This window comes from Eimeria necatrix, genomic scaffold (assembly GCF_000499385.1).
Source record: "Eimeria necatrix Houghton genomic scaffold, Enh_scaff50, whole genome shotgun sequence".
Classification (NCBI taxonomy): domain Eukaryota; phylum Apicomplexa; class Conoidasida; order Eucoccidiorida; family Eimeriidae; genus Eimeria; species Eimeria necatrix.
This window is the reverse complement of record NW_013651669.1, coordinates 89,231-106,383: the sequence shown is the minus strand read 5'-3', so window position 1 is coordinate 106,383 and position 17,153 is coordinate 89,231. Positions and strand designations below refer to the sequence as shown.

At 61.3% G+C, this 17,153-nt stretch overlaps 4 protein-coding genes across 4 annotated transcripts; 1 reads left to right on the top strand and 3 right to left on the bottom strand.

The window, feature by feature from the left end:
- Positions 1-347: 347 nt before the first annotated feature.
- On the bottom strand, positions 348-1,102 carry ENH_00059860 (hypothetical protein; the record flags this gene model as incomplete). Its single annotated transcript, XM_013577072.1, has 2 exons — positions 348-755; positions 995-1,102. The coding sequence occupies 2 exons, from the start codon at positions 1,100-1,102 to the stop codon at positions 348-350; spliced, it is 516 nt and encodes a 171-aa protein (XP_013432526.1).
- Positions 1,103-1,751: 649 nt separating this feature from the next.
- Positions 1,752-6,428, top strand: ENH_00059850 (thrombospondin type 1 domain-containing protein, putative; the record flags this gene model as incomplete). The annotated part of the gene is made up of 6 exons (XM_013577071.1): positions 1,752-3,307; positions 3,523-3,762; positions 4,252-4,489; positions 4,725-4,797; positions 5,313-5,465; positions 5,854-6,428. The coding sequence occupies 6 exons, from the start codon at positions 1,752-1,754 to the stop codon at positions 6,426-6,428; spliced, it is 2,835 nt and encodes a 944-aa protein (XP_013432525.1).
- Positions 6,429-7,371: 943 nt separating this feature from the next.
- ENH_00059840 (PAN domain-containing protein, putative) lies at positions 7,372-12,360 on the bottom strand (the record flags this gene model as incomplete). Its single annotated transcript, XM_013577070.1, has 6 exons — positions 7,372-7,931; positions 8,187-9,501; positions 9,757-10,040; positions 10,253-10,495; positions 10,828-11,052; positions 11,448-12,360. 6 exons carry the CDS (start codon positions 12,358-12,360, stop codon positions 7,372-7,374), a joined length of 3,540 nt encoding a protein of 1,179 aa, XP_013432524.1.
- A 2,013-nt stretch (positions 12,361-14,373) lies between these two features.
- On the bottom strand, positions 14,374-16,877 carry ENH_00059830 (hypothetical protein, conserved; the record flags this gene model as incomplete). Its single annotated transcript, XM_013577069.1, has 2 exons — positions 14,374-16,581; positions 16,830-16,877. The coding sequence occupies 2 exons, from the start codon at positions 16,875-16,877 to the stop codon at positions 14,374-14,376; spliced, it is 2,256 nt and encodes a 751-aa protein (XP_013432523.1).
- Positions 16,878-17,153: the final 276 nt, after the last annotated feature.

Genomic DNA, 17,153 nt, shown 5'->3' with positions numbered 1-17,153 from the left:
ACCCCCAGGCTTGAGGGTTTCGACTTGCTGCTGCTGCAGCTGCTGCTGCTGAGGGTACTCCCCACAGCAGCAGCCGCAAACCCTGTGGGTTTTTTCGCTGCTTCTTGAAGCCACAAAGTCTAGGGTTTAGGGTTTAGGGTTTAGGGTTTAGGGTTTGAGACCCACGCCGTGCTCTTGGCTGTTTTGTTTTATCTCTGTTTCTATCTGATTTCCCAGGCCCTAAACCCTAAACCCTAAACCCTAAACCCTAAACCCTAAACCCTAAACCCTAAACCCTAAACCCTAAACCCTAAACCCTAAACCCTAAACCCTAAAGAAACCGAACTCAGAAGCCAATGAGAGACTCCTCAGCAGCGCGTGTCCGCTCGTAGCTGCTGCAGTCGCTGCTGCACCAGCCTTTGCTGCTGCTGCTTTTGCTGCTGCTGCTGCTGCTGCTGTTGCTGCTGCTGCTGCTCGTCCCACGGCTTTTCATCAAAGCTCTTTGGGCCGTGCTGCTTCTCTAGGAAAGCCCACAGCTGATATTTTACTTGCTGCTGCCGCTGCTGCTGCTGCTGCAGATGCTGCTGCTGCTGCTGCTGCTGCTCGCCGTGCTGCTGCTGCGGACAGGCCAAGACTATCAAAGCCAGTAGTAGGCTGCTTGAACATTGTTGGTCTACTCCATTGCTGCTGCTGCTGTTCTCGCTGCTGCTGCGGTTCTCGCTGCTGCTGCTGTTGTCGCTGCTGCTGCCATTTCCTTCTAAAGTATGGTGGCGGCGCTGCAGTTCAGAAGCAGCAGCAGCAGCAGCAGCAGCAGCAGCACACCTTTTTCAAGCAAGGTGTCAGCTGCTGCGGCTCAGAGGCTACTCCTGTGGCTGCTTTCAGTGTTGCAGCACTGCTGCTGCTGCTGCTGCTGTTGCTGCTGCTGCTGTTGCTGCTGCTGCTGTTGCTCCCGCATGTCTAGTGCAGCACCGGCGGTTGGAGGTTGCTGGCCTATAAAGAAAGTTGAATGGCATACTGGGCCAGCAGATCTTTGCTGCTGCTGTTGCTGCTGCTGCTGCTGCTGCTGCTGGTTCAACCACTGGGTATGGGGGCCCCAAGGGCAGCTGGGGCCCCCCTGTTGCATGTTGCTGCAGCAGTTGCTGCAGCTTTTTTGCCTTGAAAAAGGCAAGAATAAAATAGTTCTTTGAAGGAAATGAAGCTAAAGAAAGCAGCAGCAGCAGCTGCTGCTGCTGCTGCTGCTGCTGCTGCTGCTGCTGCCGATGGTCCACAGGGGCCCCCTGGTGGTGAGGCTCTTACACAAATGGCCGCAGCAGAGGCAGCAGCTGCTGCAGCACTATTTCCATTAGTTTAAAGACTGCTAAATTCAAACTTTAAGTTTTTTCAAACCCTAAACCCTAAACCCTAAACCCTAAACCCTAGACCTGCGCCCACAGGCTCCTTGCGGCGACCTCATCAAGCCGCTGGTGCCTGCGGCCCACTGGCCAGCAGCAGCTCGGTTAGCAGCAGCATTGAAAATTTTAAGTTTCTTTAACAGCAGCAAATTAATTCTGCTGCTGCTGCTCAGCAGCAGCAGCACAAGTAGCCGGCAGCAGCAGCAGCCGCAGCAGCAGCTGCTGCTGCCTCACAGCAGCAACGACCGCAGCAGCAGCAGCAGCAGCAGCATTGAGGGGCTTTAGCCAGCCATGCAGATCAGGCGAAGCAGCAGCTCCTCCCCAGAGGCGGCGGCCAAATTCTGAGCAGCAGCAGCAGCAGCAACAACAACAGCAGCACAAATGTCCACGAATGGCTTGCAGCTGCAGCGGCGATGTCTGCTGCTGCTGCTGCTTTCGCTGCTGCTGCTGCTGCTGCTGCCCAGCCGCACCCTAGCGGCGCGCTCGCGAGCGGCGCGTTCGTCTGCTGCAGCTCGGCGCAGAGCAGCAGCCGCAGCAGCAGCAGCAGCAGCAGCAGCAAAAGAACCAGTTCCACTCTACGATGAGGACATGCTTCCTGCTGCAGTGCAGGGCTTCCTGCAGCAGGACAGCAGCAGCAGCAGCAGCAGCAGCGCAGTGCAGCTAGTTGCTGCTGTTGGCAGCAACAGTGCAGCAACGCAGCACGGAGTCTCAGCCCTTATGTATGCAGAACTGAACCACCGGCTGCAGCGCATGCAGCGTGCGCAGCAGCTGCAGCAGCCCCACAGGCGGCGGCAGCAGCAGCAGCAGCAGCAGCAGGACTATGGTGGCGGGGCAGCAGCAGCAATCAAAAAGCTGCAGAGCGCAATGGCCCGGCTCTCCATGCTCCAGCAGCAGCAGCAGCTTCAGCAGCTGCAGCAGCAGCAGCAAGAGGAAGACAACCAGAGCCATGCAAGTGAGAGCGACACTGCAACAAACCAGCAGCAACAGGAGCAGCAGCAGCAGCAGCAGCAGCAGCAGCAGAGGCTTGTGTTTCTGCGCCAGTATTTATCGAACATAGCTACACTGAAGTCGCTGCAGTTTGCGAGCTCGCAGCAGCAGCAGCAGCAGCAGCAGCAGCAAGAAGGCAGCTCAAGTTCGAGCGGGGTTTATCAGAAGCACACGCACTTCCCGGGCATCCGCGCAGCGCGAGCTGCCAGCAGCAGCAGCAGCAGCAGCAGCAGCAGCAGCAGCAGCAGCAGCAAAGTGGCCGGGCTGCCCGCTGTGCGCACAAGAAGAGATGTGGGGGCCGCTTTAACTCAAGCAGCTCTTAGTGCTTCTTTTGGGCAGACGCGGTGGCGGCGGCAGCTGCAGCTGCTGCGCAAGCGGGACAGCAGCAGCAGCAGCAGCAGCAGCAGCACGCAGGGCTACATCCTCGCGGACTCCTGCATCGCCGTCGACTTCCGGAGAGCTGTCAGAAGAGCTGCTGCTGCTGCTGCTGCTGCTGCTGCAGCGGAGCGCGGCGCTGCAGAGGCTGCGGAGCAGCAGGCCAGCGACGCCGCGGGCGACTCCGCAGCAGCAGCAGCAGCAGCAGCAGCAGCAGCAGCAGCAGCAGCAGCACATGCACCCAGCGGGAGATATGATGCAGCAAACAACAGCTGCAGCTGCCCCTCCCGCTGGAAGCCTTGCTCTCGAGATGAGGCCCTGAGCAGCTCTTATGGCTGGAGGCAAACGCTGCAGCGCGTGTGCACCGAAGAGCAGCAGCAGCAGCAGCAGCAGCAGCAGCAGCAGCAGCAGCAGCAGCAGCTGGTGGTGAAGGCGTACACAAAGGGGCTGTATTCCTTCGACTGCAGCGGCAACCAGCTGCAGCCTGCTGCTGCTGCTGATGGAGAGGAGGAGTGTTCTGCTGCTGCTCTGGTCCTTTGCAAGGAAGTTGAGCCGCGCTGCGGCGTCAGCCAGTGGTGAGAGCCCCAAACCCTAAACCCTAAACCCTAAATCAGGGTTTTGAGGCCCAGGCCCCCTTCCCCGCCCCCGGGGCGCGCAGCCACGCCGGCAGCCCGCAAGTCGCGCAGCCCGCGGCAGCACCAGCTAGGGTTTAGGGTTTAGGGTTTAGGGGTTTAGGGTCTAGGGTTTAGGGTTTAGGGTTTAGGGTTTAGGGTTTAGGGTTTGCGCGCAGGTCGGAGTGGTCGAGCTGCTCGGCCCCCTGCGGCGAAGGCCAGGCCTACCGCTTCCGGCGGCCGCTGCTGGCAGCAGAAAATGAGCAGCAGCAGCAGCAGCAGCAGCAGCAGCTGGAGGCCCCCAGCAGCTGCTTGCCTTACCACTTAGAAGAGCGCCGCAGCTGTTTTGCTGCTGCTGCTGCTTGCCCCTCCCTCGTCGCCCGCCAGCCCTGCTTCTGGGCCTACGCAGACCCCCGCACGTCAGCTCCTGCTGCTGCTGCTGCTGCTGCTGCTGCTGCTGCTGCTGCTACGTGTGCTGCTGCTGCTGTGTGTGCTGCTGCGTGTGTGCTGCTGCTGCTTTTGCTGTGTGTGCTGCTGCTGCTGCTGCTGTGTGTGCTACTCTTGTGTGCTGTGGTGCTGCTGCTGCTGTGTGCGCTGCTGCTGCTGCTGCTGTGTGCGCTGCTGCTGCTGCTGCTATGTGTGCTGCTGCTGCTGTGTGTGCTGCTGCTGTTATGTGTGCTGCTGCTGCTATGTGTGCTGCTGCTGTGAGTGTTGCTGATGCTGCTGCTTCAGCGCTTGTGGCTGCTTCTCGTCTTGCTGCTGCTGCTGATGCTTGTGCTGTCGCGGCTGCTGCTGTTGCTGCTGTTGCTGCGAGGGGCGCTGCTCAACCTGCTGCTGCTCATGGTGTTCTGCTGCCTCTGCCGCCATTGCTGCCGCTGCTGCTGCTGCTGCTGCTGCTGCTGCTGCAGGCCTCAGAGCGTGTACACGAAAGGCAGCTGCGTGTGCACTTTAAAGAGCAAGGAGACGCAGGAGGAGACGGAGGAGCTGCAGCAGATTTTCAAAGAAGAGGAGCAGCAGCAGCAGCAGCAGCAGCAACCTCTCGTTGCATGCACTGCAGCAGAAGCTGCTTACAGCTTTTCGCAGTGGAGGCAGCAAATGGGACAGTACTGCTTTACGACTCTCAAGTTGGCCAACAAGCCTCCCCAGGTTCGCTAACTGCTGCTGCTGCCGTTGCTGCTGCTGCTGCTGCTGCTGCTGCTGCAATTGCTGCTGCTGCTGCTTTTGCTGCGGCTGCTGCTGCTGCTGACACTGCTTTTGCCACATTTCGGGTTAAGCACACCTTCGCCTATCCGTACTTAGCTCATCTGTTGCTGCGTTGTTGCTTCTGCTGCTGCTGCTGCTGCTGCTGCTGCTGCTGCTGCTGCTGCTGCTGCTGCTGCAGATGATAAAGTACAGCAGCCAAGCCGGAAGCACGCGCGTTGGCCTGGCCTCTTTGGGCTATGTGGATTGCACAGGTAATGTTTTTGAATTAAAATAATTCAATTTGAAGAATTAAATTTAATTAAAATTAAAAAATATTAATTAATTAATTAATTAATTAATTAATTACATTTAATTCGAAGTATTAAACAGTTGTTATTCTTTTGAAGAATTAATTTCATCATTGTGAGACACTTCTCGATTTGCTGCTGCAGCAGCAATTAGCTGCTGCAGCAGCTAATTGCTGCAGCAGCAGGCAAAACTTTTCCTTTGCTGCTTTCTTTGCTTCTCTCCGTATTTCTTTTTAATCTCTTTATTTCTTTTAAACTTTTATTTCTTTTTAACATTTTTTATTTCTTTTGTTTCTTTTATTTCTTTTTTCTCCTTTTACATTCTTTGTTTCTTTTGTTTTATTCTCTTTTGTCGTTTTTTGTCTTTTTCCCCTTTTTGTCGCTTTTTCCCTTCCTGCCTTCGGCTCTTTGGCTCACCTTCTGCTGCTGCTGCTGCTGCTGCTGCTGCTGCTGCTGCTGCTGCTGCTGCTGCGTTTCAGGCGGCTGGGGCCACATGGACAACAGCTCCATGGCTGCTTTCTGCGGCCGAGGCCTCCCCATGCTGTGCAGGCGCAGCAGCAGCAGCAAAGACGCAGCAGCAGCTTTTGCAGTGGACAGCTACACCGAGATAGAGCTCTCCGCCCTGCAGCAGAGTGAGTGGACCTGCTGCTGCCGCTGCTGCTGCTGCGGCTGCTGCTGCTGCTGCTGTTGCTGCTTCTCCTGGGCTGCGTGCTGCTGTTACTGCTGCGTGTGGGGTTGCCGCACCTGTCGCCCCTATACCTGCGGTGGCTTGCTGCAGCAGCAGCAACAGCAGCAGGAACAGCAGCAGCAGCAGCAGCAGCAGCAGCAGCAGCAGCAGTAGCCGCTCTCCTTGCATTGCTGCTGCTTGCACAAGATTGATGCAGCTCTGCACTGCTGTAGGCTCAGTGTCTGCTTTTATGTGTCTTTGTTTTTATTGTCTCTTTCTTTCCCTTTCTCCACCGCGCGTTTCCCCCTGTGCTGCTGCTGCTGCTGCTGCTGCTGCTGCTGCTGCTGCTGCAGCTCTCACCTACGTGCAGCACCTGGAGGATGTCGAGACCCCCGACGGCTCCTGGGGGGCCTTTTTGCTGGGGGCTTCTGTTGCTGCTTTGCTGCTGCTGTTTGCGTACCTGCACAAGCGCAGATTGTCTGCATATTTCAGGGAAACTGTGCGTCCTGCAGCAGCAGCAGCAGCAGCAGCTGCTGCTGCTGCTGCTGCAGCTGCCTCCAGAGGCGCCCTCAAGAGAAGCAGCTGGGAAAAGGCCATGCAGCAGGCGGGGCCCCAGACACGAAAAGCTGCTGCTGCTGCTCGGAAGTGGATATACACTGCAGCGTGGCGGCTGGCAGCACGGGTGCTGGCGCTGCGCAGCAGCAGCAGCAGCAGCAGCATTGGTGAGGGCCCCAGAAGCAGCAGCAGCAGCAGCAGCAGCAGCGGCAGCAGCAGCGGCAGCAGCAGCAGCGACAGCGAGAGCTACAGCAGCAGCAGCAGCAGCAGAATGGATAGCGCGGAAAACCTCAGCGACAGCAGCAGCTGGGGCTTGCTACGGCAGCGCCAGCTGCGCAAGAGGCCAAGGGAAGTCTTGACGAAGACACACTAGCAGTGCACCTGCTGCTGCTGCTGCTGCTGCTGCTGCTGCTGCTTTTGCTGCTGCTGCTGCCCCAGTGGGCACTGCTGCAGCTGCGTGGCATCAGCAGCCCCAGCAGTAGGTGCTCCAGTAGCCTTAGTAGCAGCAGTGGCAGCTGCAGCAGCTGCCGCAGCTGCTGCTGCGACAGCAGCCTCAGCAGCAGCAGCTGCAGCAGCTGCAGCAGCTGCAGCAGCTGCCGCAGCTGCTGCTGCGACAGCAGCCTCAGCAGCAGCAGCTGCAGCAGAAGCAGCATTAGCAACGATTTCTCAAACTCAAAACCCCGGGGGTTTTTCGAGTCCCCGGACCACTCTAGGGTTAACTCCCGTAATTCGCGTCTTTGCATGCGGCTTTTGCTGCTGCTGCTGCTTTTGCTGCTGCTGCTGCTTTTGCTGCTGCTGCTGCTTTTGGTGCTGCTCTTGCTGCTGCACTGCATCGCTTAGACTGAAAGATGCGCTTGGAGCTGCATGCGCTCTACAGCAAGCCGAATCCGACTTTGTGTTGGTATTTAGTGTGCATTATGCAGCAGCAGCAGCACCTGCTGCTGCTGCTGCTGCTGCTGCTGCCTGCAGAAGTGGGTCTGCTAGCTGCGTGCAGCTGTGACAGCTGCACGCAGCAAGCAGATCCACAGCAGCAGCAGCAGCAACCTACGCAGCAACCTAAGCAGCAGCAGCAGCAGCAACACAGAGATCGCTAGAGAAGTGAGTCTTTCTAAAACAATTAAAAAGAAAATAAGTTGGAGTTGCTGCAGCTGCAGCAGCTATTTGCTGCCTCAGCGGCTCTGGCTGAGCCCCCAAAAGAGGCTTCAGGTGCCTGCTCAGCCGCAGCCGCCGCCACCGCTGCAGCAGCAGCAGCAGCAGCAGCAGCAGCAGCAGCAGAGCGAAACGCCCCGCGCTGCAGCTGCTCAACCAACCACCCCTCAAGCAGTCTGACCACTCTGGTCTTGACCACTCTGACCACTCTGGCCACTCTGGTCTTGACCACTCTGACCACTCTGACCACTCTGGTCTTGACCACTCTGACCACTCTGACCACTCTGACCACTCTGGTCTTGACCATTTTGACCAGTTTGACCACTCTGGTCTTGGCCAGTTTGGCCCTGTTCTTGGTCTCCGAGTTCTTCTTCTTCTTTGTCGCCGTTGGGGTCTTCGGGCTCCGCGGGGGGCCCCCCAGCTTGCCCCGAAACGAAGCCTTCAGCAGCTTCCACTGCAGCACAGTCTGCGAAAATGCTGCAGAGGGGGGCCCCCCCGAACTGGGGGCCCCGGAAGCTCCAGCACTGCCCGCTGGCGGCCTTTGCTGCGCACTCCAGCGCGGTTCGGGGCTCCTCCTGGGGGGCCCCGGGGGCCCCTGCGGCCTCGCCGCTGCTGGCAGCAGCAGCAGCAGCAGCAGCGCCCGCAGCAGCAGCAGCAGCGGGAACCGCAGTCGCGGGCCACGTCGCCACAGGCTCAGCTGTGTACTTCACGCCCAGCTGGAAATTCCCTGAGAAGGACCCCAAGCAGCAGCAGATCAAACACTCCTATCCAACCAGTCCAGCAGCAGCAGCAGCAGCAGCAGCAGCAGCAGCAGCAGCAGTGTGCAGGAAGCCAGAGGCAGACTCAGCGGTCACCCCAAACACAGCAGCGACAGCAGATACACCACCGCCGCAGCAGCTGCAGCAGCAGATACACCGCCATCACAGCAGCAGCAGCAGCAGCAGCAGCAGCAGCAGCAGCAGCAGGAGGATGTGCTGCGTACAAGGAAGCTGGGGCGTGGACCTGAGCCCGGAAATGGCTTCGGGGTCGTAGACGGGGGCCCCTGCGAAGGTGAAGAGAGTGCATGCAGAAGCCTTGAAGGTCCAGGAAGTGCATGCAGGGTCGCTGCTGCAAGCTTTGGAGCATTCGTTGTAGTCCTGCGCAGTGGTGGTGGAGCTGCCAGCAGCAGCAGCAGCAGCAGCAGCAGCAGCAGGGGCTGCGGCGTTGGCGGTGGCGCCTGTGGCCATGAGCCTGCGGAAGCCGTTGAGGGGCTGCGTCTGCGGCCTGGCCTGCGCAGCAGCAGCAGCAGCAGCAGCAGCAGCAGCAGCAGCGAGTGCGGGCGCCGCAGTGAAGGCAGTGTGGAAGTAGATGGCGGGAGGCGCGGCGGGCACGAAGCCCGCAGCAGCGCCCTGCTGCTGCTGCTGCTCCGCTGCTGCTGCTGCTGCTGCTGCCAGCCCCGTGCAGCTGCCCCCCAACTCAAACACCCACGCCCCGCAGTCCGCGCTGCGCGCACAAGCCCCCGCACACTCCGCCAGCGGCAGCAACTCGCTGAAGACTGCAGCAGCAGAGTCGAACTTCAAAGAAGTTTCCAACTTGAGGCTTTCGGGGTCCAGTGCAGTGCCACAGAAGCTGTCGGGGCTGGGCACAGCCACGGGGCTGCTGTCGTCGTCGAAGAAGCTGCATGCGACGAAGTTTTGGGGCCCCTGGGGGCCCCCGGACTGGCTGCTGGGGGCCCCCCCCTGCGTCGCGGGGGCCCCCGGGGGGCCCCCCTGGGGGGCCCCCCGCCGCAGCTGCGCAGTCCAGGCCCTGCAGCGCGGGTGCGCGCGGCAGTCTGCTGCGCACTCTGCTGCTGCTGCTGCTGCTGCAGTTCCCAAAACTTGAGCATTTTCGAAACTGCATGCAGAGGCCAGAAAAGCCCGCGGAAGAGTGCCCGAAATGGCACTTCCTGGCTCGAAAGTGGCACTTTTGTCGAACAGCAAACAGTTCGTGGGGGCCCCCAACAAGAAACTCCAGTTCTCGCACTGGGGGGTTTGCATGCAGCGCTGCAAACAGCCCTGCGGCGAAAAGACTGTGGCCGAGGCCAGGGGGGCCCCCCTGCTGCTGACGGCGCGGGCGAGGGGCACTTGGCCGCCGCAGACGCGGGGCCCCGACACGCTCAGCGGGTCAAACACCATGCTGCTGCTGCTGCTGCTGCTGCTGCTGCTGCTGCTGTCGCCCAGCAGCACGCAGCTCTCCCCGTTCTTCAGAGTCCACCGGCTGCAGCTCGACTCCTGCTGGCACTGCAGGTAGCACTCAAACGCCGAAGACGCCTCTCCAATCTGACGCACACACACACACACGCCCAAACTCTCCTGCTGCTGCTGCTGCTGCTGCTGCTGCTGCTGCTGCTGCTGTGTTTGTCAGCGCTGCTGCTGCTGCTGCTGCTGCAGTGTTTGCCAGCGCTGCTGCTGCTGCTGCTGCTGCTGCAGCGTTTGTCAGCGCTGCTGCTGCTGCTGCTGCTGCAGTACAGTATCTGTCGACGCTACTGCTGCTGCTGCTGCTGCTGCTGCTGCTGCTGCTGCTGCTGCTGTTACCTTGACGACCTTGTCGAGGGCGTACTGGATGCCCTGTTCGAAGCAGCTGGTCTCTTCCTGGCTTTCCTTGAGGCAGTCTTTTTCGGCAGAGAGGGCCCCGCGGACTGGCTTTTTGGAAAGAGCGACGGAGCCGGAAAAAAGAGAACAAAGACTCAAGTCCGGGTGGAAAGTCCAGGCCGAGCAAAACGGATTGGCCCCACAGCTGGCCCCGCAGCTCGCGTAGTCTTCGGCTTCCAGGCTTTGCAGCGCAGTTCCGCTGTACACCGCGTTTGCGTAGATGCACCCTGCGCAGCAGCAGCAGCAGCAGCAGCAGCAGCAGAAGCCCTCGCTCCAGCAGCAGCAGCAGCGAAGCCGCAGGAATGCAGCAACGCAGCAGCGCGCCTGCATGCTGCAGGCGGGCCTCCAGCACCTGCTGCACCACCCAGCAGCCGCAGCAGCAGCAGCAGCAGCAGCAGCAGCAGCAGCAGCAGCAGCAGCAGCAGCAGCGGCGGCGCACCGTAGCTGACGGTGCACCACTTGGGCCCGGAGAACCTGCCGAGGGAAGAGGCGTCGTTGGTGCGGCCGAGCAGCGCGCGCGAGTCCTTCAAGTAGCAGCTTTTGCTGCTGCGCAGCCAAGTCCAGAAGTGGCAGTCGGGGTTTTCTCTGCAGCGGAGTTGGCAAGCAGCAGCAGAAGCAACTTCGCCGCTTTCGTCTTCCTCGACGTTGTGGCCCACGTAGTCCGACTGCTCGAAGCAGATCTCTGCGAGCAGCAACGCAACACTGCTGCTGCTGCTGCTGCTGCTGCGGAGAGAGGGAGCAGCAGCAGGAACGGCAACGCCGCGAACGGGCAGCAGCAACGAAGAAGGAAACGGCAGCAACGGCAGCTGCAGCAACAGCCGCAGCAGCAACCACAGCAGCAAAAACAGCAGCAAAACAGCAGCAAAACAGCAGCAAAACAGCGAAAACAGCAGCAAAACAGCAGCAACCACAGCAGCAAAACAGCGAAAACAGCAGCAAAACAGCAGCAAAAACAGCAGCAAAACAGCGAAAACAGCAGCAAAAACAGCAGCAGCAGCAGCAGCAGCAGCAGACCCTCGGAGTCGCAGAAGGCGGGCCCGGAGACGAGGCCTTGGGTGGAGGAGCCGGAGGAATAAGTGTTGAAGGAAGACCAAAGAGTGCATTCTCCAGAGTCGAGGTGGAAGGAGAAGTGGCTGCAGCCGGAGTAGGAGGCGCAGTGCATTTGGCAGGCGTCGAAGGCAGCAGCAGAACGCGTAGTCAGACTCGCACCCACCACACCCACGTTCGCGAACTGGCACCCTGCAGCAGCAGCAGCAGCAGCAGCAGCAGCAGCAGCAGCAGCAGCAGCAGCGGTGGGTGCGGAGGGGCAGGCGGCCCGAACGGCTCAGCAGCGACGCGCGGCAGGCAGCAGCAGCAGCAGCAGCCTGAGCACCACTTCTACTGTAACACAAGACATCTGCATGCATGCATGCATGCACACCTGCATGCATGCATGCATGCATGCATGCACATCTGCATGCACTGCTGCCCGCACACCAACGGCAGCCTGCCTGACTCCACCCACTAATACCCACCCCCTGCCCACATGCACGCCTCCCTGCACGCATGCATGCATGCATGCACGCATGCATGCATGCCTGCATGCATGCATGCATGCACGCCTGCATGCATGCATGCATGCATGCATAGCGCACCTGGGAGGACTGGGACGCAGTCGCGTGTGGCGGAGACTTTGTCGAGGGTGTGTTGGCCCTGGACTTTGAGTGCGGGGTCTGGGGCTGCGCGGAGGCTGCAGAGGTGCGAAGAAGAACTCCAAGTCCAAAGCCCGCAGTGGGGGAGGCCCCTGCAGTGCATGAAGCAAGCAGCAGCAGAGCGGGCCCTGAGGGTCTTGAGGGGGGCCCCCCGGTAGTCCGTGGCGGGCTGGACGCAGGGGGGGGGGGCCCCCCGCGGGTCGAAGGCCACGGGGTAGTCCGCCGCGCTGGGGGGGCCCCCCGAGGGGCCCCTGCATGCGCGGGGCCCCGAGGTCACGTCGGGGTCCTCCCGCCGCGCCAAAGGGGCTGCTGAGGCCTTCAAATAACAAGCTCGAGTTGAAAACTTCCAACTAAAAAAGGCACAGTCGGGGCGGCCAGCACAGAGCCTCTGGCAGTCCAGAGGGTTCATTACAAGGCGGCCTTCCACCTTCTCCACGTCGTGGCCCGGGTAGTCCACGCCCACTTCGAAGCAGCTGCTGCTGCTGCTGCTGCTGCTGCTGCTGCTGCACCTGAAGCCGCACTGCCGCGGCCCCGACACCACCCCCGGGGCCGCTCGCCGCTCCACAAGGGCCCCCACGGACTTCAAGAAACAACTCCGAGTGAAACTGTTGTAACTCCAAAACCCGCAGCCCTTCAAACTCTGACACTCCTGCATGCAAGCGCTGGGGGAGGCCACTCCCCCCACCTCCTGGAGGTCCCAGCCGAAGTAGTCATAGCCGTATTCGAAGCACTCCATGCCTCGGGGGCCCCCGGGGGCCCCCAGGGGGGCCCCCCCCAGGCCCTGCGAGAGCTGGCCCAGCGCCCCCGAACCCACCAGGGCCCCCGCGAGGGCCACGGCCAAGGCGGAACGCCCCATTCTGCCGCTGCGGGCTGCGGGGAAGCAGCGGGAAAGAAAAAGAATTCAAAAAGACCAAAAGGAGCCTCTGGGCTCGAGACGGAGGCTCGCGGGAGCCCGAGCGGGTCTGTTCAGGTGTACAGACACTCAACGCGAAGCCCAGAGGCGCCGCCGGAGAAAACAAATTCCTAAAAGATAATTATAACACAAATCTAATGCAAAATGCGAAGAAGTCCCGGCCCCCCCGAGTCCCGGGGGCCCCCAACTCCCGCGGGGGGGAGAAGACATGCTAGGGAGACACGCCCGTCTCCCTGACGCCGCCACCTGCACTCGGAGACGCAACTTATAGAAACTAAAACTTCTAATCTCTTTTTAATTTAATTTATTTCTTCAAATGCTTCCAAGAAACTCCCCCGACGCGCAACCGCGGGCGCCGGGTGTACCGACACCCCAAACCCCGCGCCACACCAGGTCACCTCCCCGCCGCCCCGCCAAGTGACCTCTAAACCCGAAAAAACTCCAAAAATACTTTTAATTGCTTTTAATTGTTTTTAATTTAATTTATTTTACTCCATTTAACTCAAAGTCGCTCCTCCTTGCCTCCCTTTTGCTGCTCTCCAGGCACGAGGGAGCGCGGCTCGAAGACCGAGCACTGCTAGCAGCAGCAGCAGCAGCAGCAACAGCCACTGCTGCTGCTGCTGCTGCTGCAGTTGCTTCTTCTTTTGTATATATTTGTGTCTCGCTGGATTTCAGTGCTTACTCTGAACAAAGCCTCTGGAGTAGGGCTGCAGCAGGGCTCGCTGCTGCTCTTGCTGCTGCTGCTTCTGGCCTCTTCACAGCGCCTCTCAGCGTCCCAGTGCCCACCACAAAAACCCATCAGGGTTTAGGGTTTAGGGTTTAGGGTTTAGGGTTAGCGGCTGAGCCTGGGAGTCCGAATCCGGCTCACCAGCCTGGCAGTTTGCAAGACTGAGTGAAAGTGCTAAGGGCCAGCAGGACCCCACAGTTTCCTTAAGAAAGCCTCCTAACAGTTCAATAATAATAATAAATATAATTAAAATAATTAAAATGATTTAAATAATTAAAAGAAGAATAAAAGTAATGATAATAATAAATTGAAAAGTCCGCAAAAGTGCTGCAGGGGTCACCTGAAGTTCCAGCAGCGCGGACAGACCGAGTGGCTCAGAGCCTTCATAAAAGGCCTCAGCAACTGCAGCAGCAGCAGCAGCAGCAGCAAGCAGCAGCAGCAGCAGCAGCAGCAGTAGCAGCAGCAGCAGCAGCAGCACCCCCGAAGAACGCCCCAGGCACCCTTTGGAGGGAGACAGAAAAAGCCTAGCGACAGCCAACAGCTCGGCAGCTGCTGCAGCAGACCTTCCTAGAACAGCAGCAGAGCGACAAGCTGCTGCTGCTGTTGCTGTTGCTGCTGCTGTTGCTGCTGCTGCTGCTGCTGCTGTAGGGAAGACATTTGCTGCAGCGAGGTGAACCTAGGTACTGCAACTCAGTCTACTTAAACCTATCACACCGCCCCGGGGGGCCCCCAGGGCCCCCAGGGGGCCTCCATGGGGGGGGCCCTTACGGGGCCCCCAGGGGGCCCGTGGGGGCCCCCTAAGGGCCCCCTGGGGCCCCCTGGGGCCCCCAGGCCCCAGTTGTGTCAAGCCCAATCCGCCCTTCTCCCTAATGCCCCTTATTTTGTAGCTGCTGCTGACAGAGGATTAGGCCTGGGAGTCCCAAGGGCTTCACAAGACCCATAAAAACAGTCAGCTTCATGCAAGGCCTGCAGGGCCTCTGGGGGCCCCACAGGGGCCCCCGAAGGGGGCCCCCCAAGGGGGCCCCAACAAGCGCCCCACAAAAGGCCCTGGACGGGGCCCCCTTTAGGGGCCCCTGGCGAGGCCGCAGGAGGCCCGAAAAAGAGCCCCTCCAGGGCCCCTGGGGGTCCAGCGGGCCCCCCGGGGCCCCCCGGGGCCCCCCAGGGGCCCCCGGGGGCCCCCGGGGGCCCCCGGGGGCCCCCGGGGGCCCCCAGGGAGGGGGGCCCCCCAGTCAAACGGGGCCCCCGTGGAAGTAGCGGCGGGCCGTCATTAAAGTGGCGAGAGCGATTGCTGCAGCAACAAGAAAAGCTATGAAGCTTCTTCTGCCTGCGCAGAGTCTGCGGACTGCGTGGACGCCGAGGCAGCCTGCTGCTGCTGCTGCTGCTGCTGTGCTGCCGAAGAGCAGGCAGGGCAGCAGGTGCAGCCGGCCCAGCAGCAAAAACTGGAGACTTGTGGCAGCAGAAGTATAAACAACACAGGCTGAAGAAGTCCCCACTGCAACAACAGGGTCTTGCTGCAGCAGCAGCAGCAAAGGGGAAAACACGAGGCCCCCCCCAATCCCCACAAGTCCAGCCAGCAGCCCCGTGGCGAGCCCCACAACAGGTGCTGCCAGCAGCGCCCGCAGCAGCAGCTCGGCCTCTTCTGCTGCGCTGCTGCTGCGCTGCTGCTGCTGCTGCTGCTGCTGCTGCTGCTGCAGCTGCTGCTGCTGCTGCAGCAGCCCGCGCGGCTCGTTCGGGCTCGTCGGCACGCCCGCCACCGCGGGGGGGCCCCCTCCTGCTGCACCGGGGGGCCCCCCTCCTGCTGCACCGGGGGGCCCCCCTCCTGCTGCAGCAGGGGGGCCCCCCGATATTGTTTCCATTTCCACGGAGACCCCCGAGGGGCCCCGGTCCAGCAGCGCGCTCCCCGGGGCCCCCCGGGCTGCTTCCCGTGCTGCTTGCTGCTGCTGCTGCTGCAGCAGCCGAGCAGCAGCACGGAGGGCCCTGGCGGCTCTTCTTGCTGCTGCTCGCCACAGCAGCCAGCAGCGAGCAGCAAAGTCCCGCGCGTGGCTGCCCCAGCGGGCTGCTGCTGCTGCAGCAGCAGCAGCAACAGAGACGTGGGGGTGTGCTGCTTTGAATTCCCGCAGCACCTCCACAGACACAAACACCTGCACTGCAGCGCCAGCAGCAGCAGCAGCAGCAGCAACAGCAGCAGCGGGGCCCCACCGGCCCCGAGCTATCAATGCATGCGCAGCTAAGCTGCAGCAAACCACAAACAGCAGCAGCGGGGCCAGCAGGTGGTGCTGCGGCTCCCTCACGGGGGAAGACAGCAGCAGCTGCCTGCAGCTTTCCTTGAGTTTGCGGCTCCCTGCTGCAGCAGCAGCAGCGCAGCAGCTCCAAGCACGCCGCGCCCACTGCTGCTGCTGCTGCTGCTGCTGCTGCTGCTGCTGCTGCGGGCTGGCCGCGCCGTCGCCCCGGGGGGGCCCCTCCGGGGGCCCCCCCGGGGGCTGCACGAGGTAGTCCTCAGAACCCTCCCCAAAGGGGGCCCCCGGGGGGCCCCCAGGGTCCAGACCCACCAAGAAGTCCGCGCCGCTGGGGGGCCCCCCACCTTCTGCAGCAAAGAGGCCCCTGGCCCGGCGCCACCAGCCCCGGCCGAAGCCAAAGCGGGGGCCCCCCGACCCCAGGGGGCCCCCCGGGGGGGGGCCCCCCTCTGTGTCTTGTGGGGCAAAAGAAGAAATGTGGGTCATCTGCAGCAGCTGGTCTTCTGCTTCCAAATAAACCACCAGGGGGGCCCCCCCGGGGGCTGGGGGCCCCTCTTCCGGCAGCGGGGGGATCATGTCAGCTGCGACGAGGTACGCGTCCTGCTGCTGCTGCTGCTGCTGCTGCTGCTGCTCGTTCGGGTCGCCCTCACTGCAGCTGCTGCTGCTGCTGCTGCTGCTGCGGCAGCCAGAAGCAGCAAGCGCCATCGGCTGCAGCTCCCTCGGTGTACCTGCTGCTTCCAAGAGGGCATCTGAAGGCGCCACGCCATGCACGGCCTCTGTGTGCAGCAGACTCGCGCTCCTGCTGCTGCTGCTGCTGCTGCTGCTGCTGGTGTTGCTGCTGCTGGTGGGGCTGCCGCTGCTGCTGCTGCGAACCAGATGCTGCTTGAGCGGGTGGGGCAGCTCCTCGTCCGGCCCAGCGCCTTGGTGCCCCCAGGCGGCAGAGGGGGGCCCCCAGGGGGGCCCCCCGGGGGGCCCCCGCAGCGCACACTGCGGGGGGAAAGAAACAACTTCAAAGGCCTCGGAGCTGCGGGCCTCCTCTTCTTGCTGAAACATGCGCAGCGCCGACAGCAGCGAGCGGCAGCAAAGGGCCCCCAGCAGCAGCAGCAGCAGCGGCAGCAGCAAACTTGCTGGGGACAAAGAATTCAAAAGGACCCCCAGCAAAGTCCCGCTTAAGGCCATTGGGACCAGCAAGTTCAGCCACATCTGCACACACGCAGCAGCAGCAGCAGCAGCAGCAGCAGCAGCAGTCGTAAGGGCAGCAGGAAAAGCACTAGCAGCAGCAGCAAAAGCAGCTGAAGCAGCAGCGAAAGCAGCAGCAGCAACTGTGGCAGCAAAGGCAGTAGCAGCAGACGTGGCAGCTGCAGCAGAAGTAGCTGCAGCAGCAGCGAAAGCAGCAGCAGCAGCAGCAGCAGCAGCAGCAGCAGCAGCAAAGCGGGCGCAAGTGGGCTCACCTCGTCTACTGCAGAAAGCCCTTCCCGCACTTCCCTCCTGCGGTGCATGTATGTCCCCGTAAATGCGGAGCAGCAAACCATCACCTGCAGCAGCAGCAGCAGCAGCAGCAGCAGCAGCAGCAGCAAAAGCGGTTGCGGCTTCACTCCCTGGCCCGACAGCCTCAGCAGCAGCAGCAGCAACAGCTGCACCAGCGGCTGCAGCGCAGCCCCGCAGCCACCCGCCCCCGTCGCAGCAGCAGCAGCAGCAACACAACAACAACAACAAGCAGCAGCAGCAGCAGCAGCAACACAACAACAAGCAGCAGCAGCAGCAGCAGCAACACA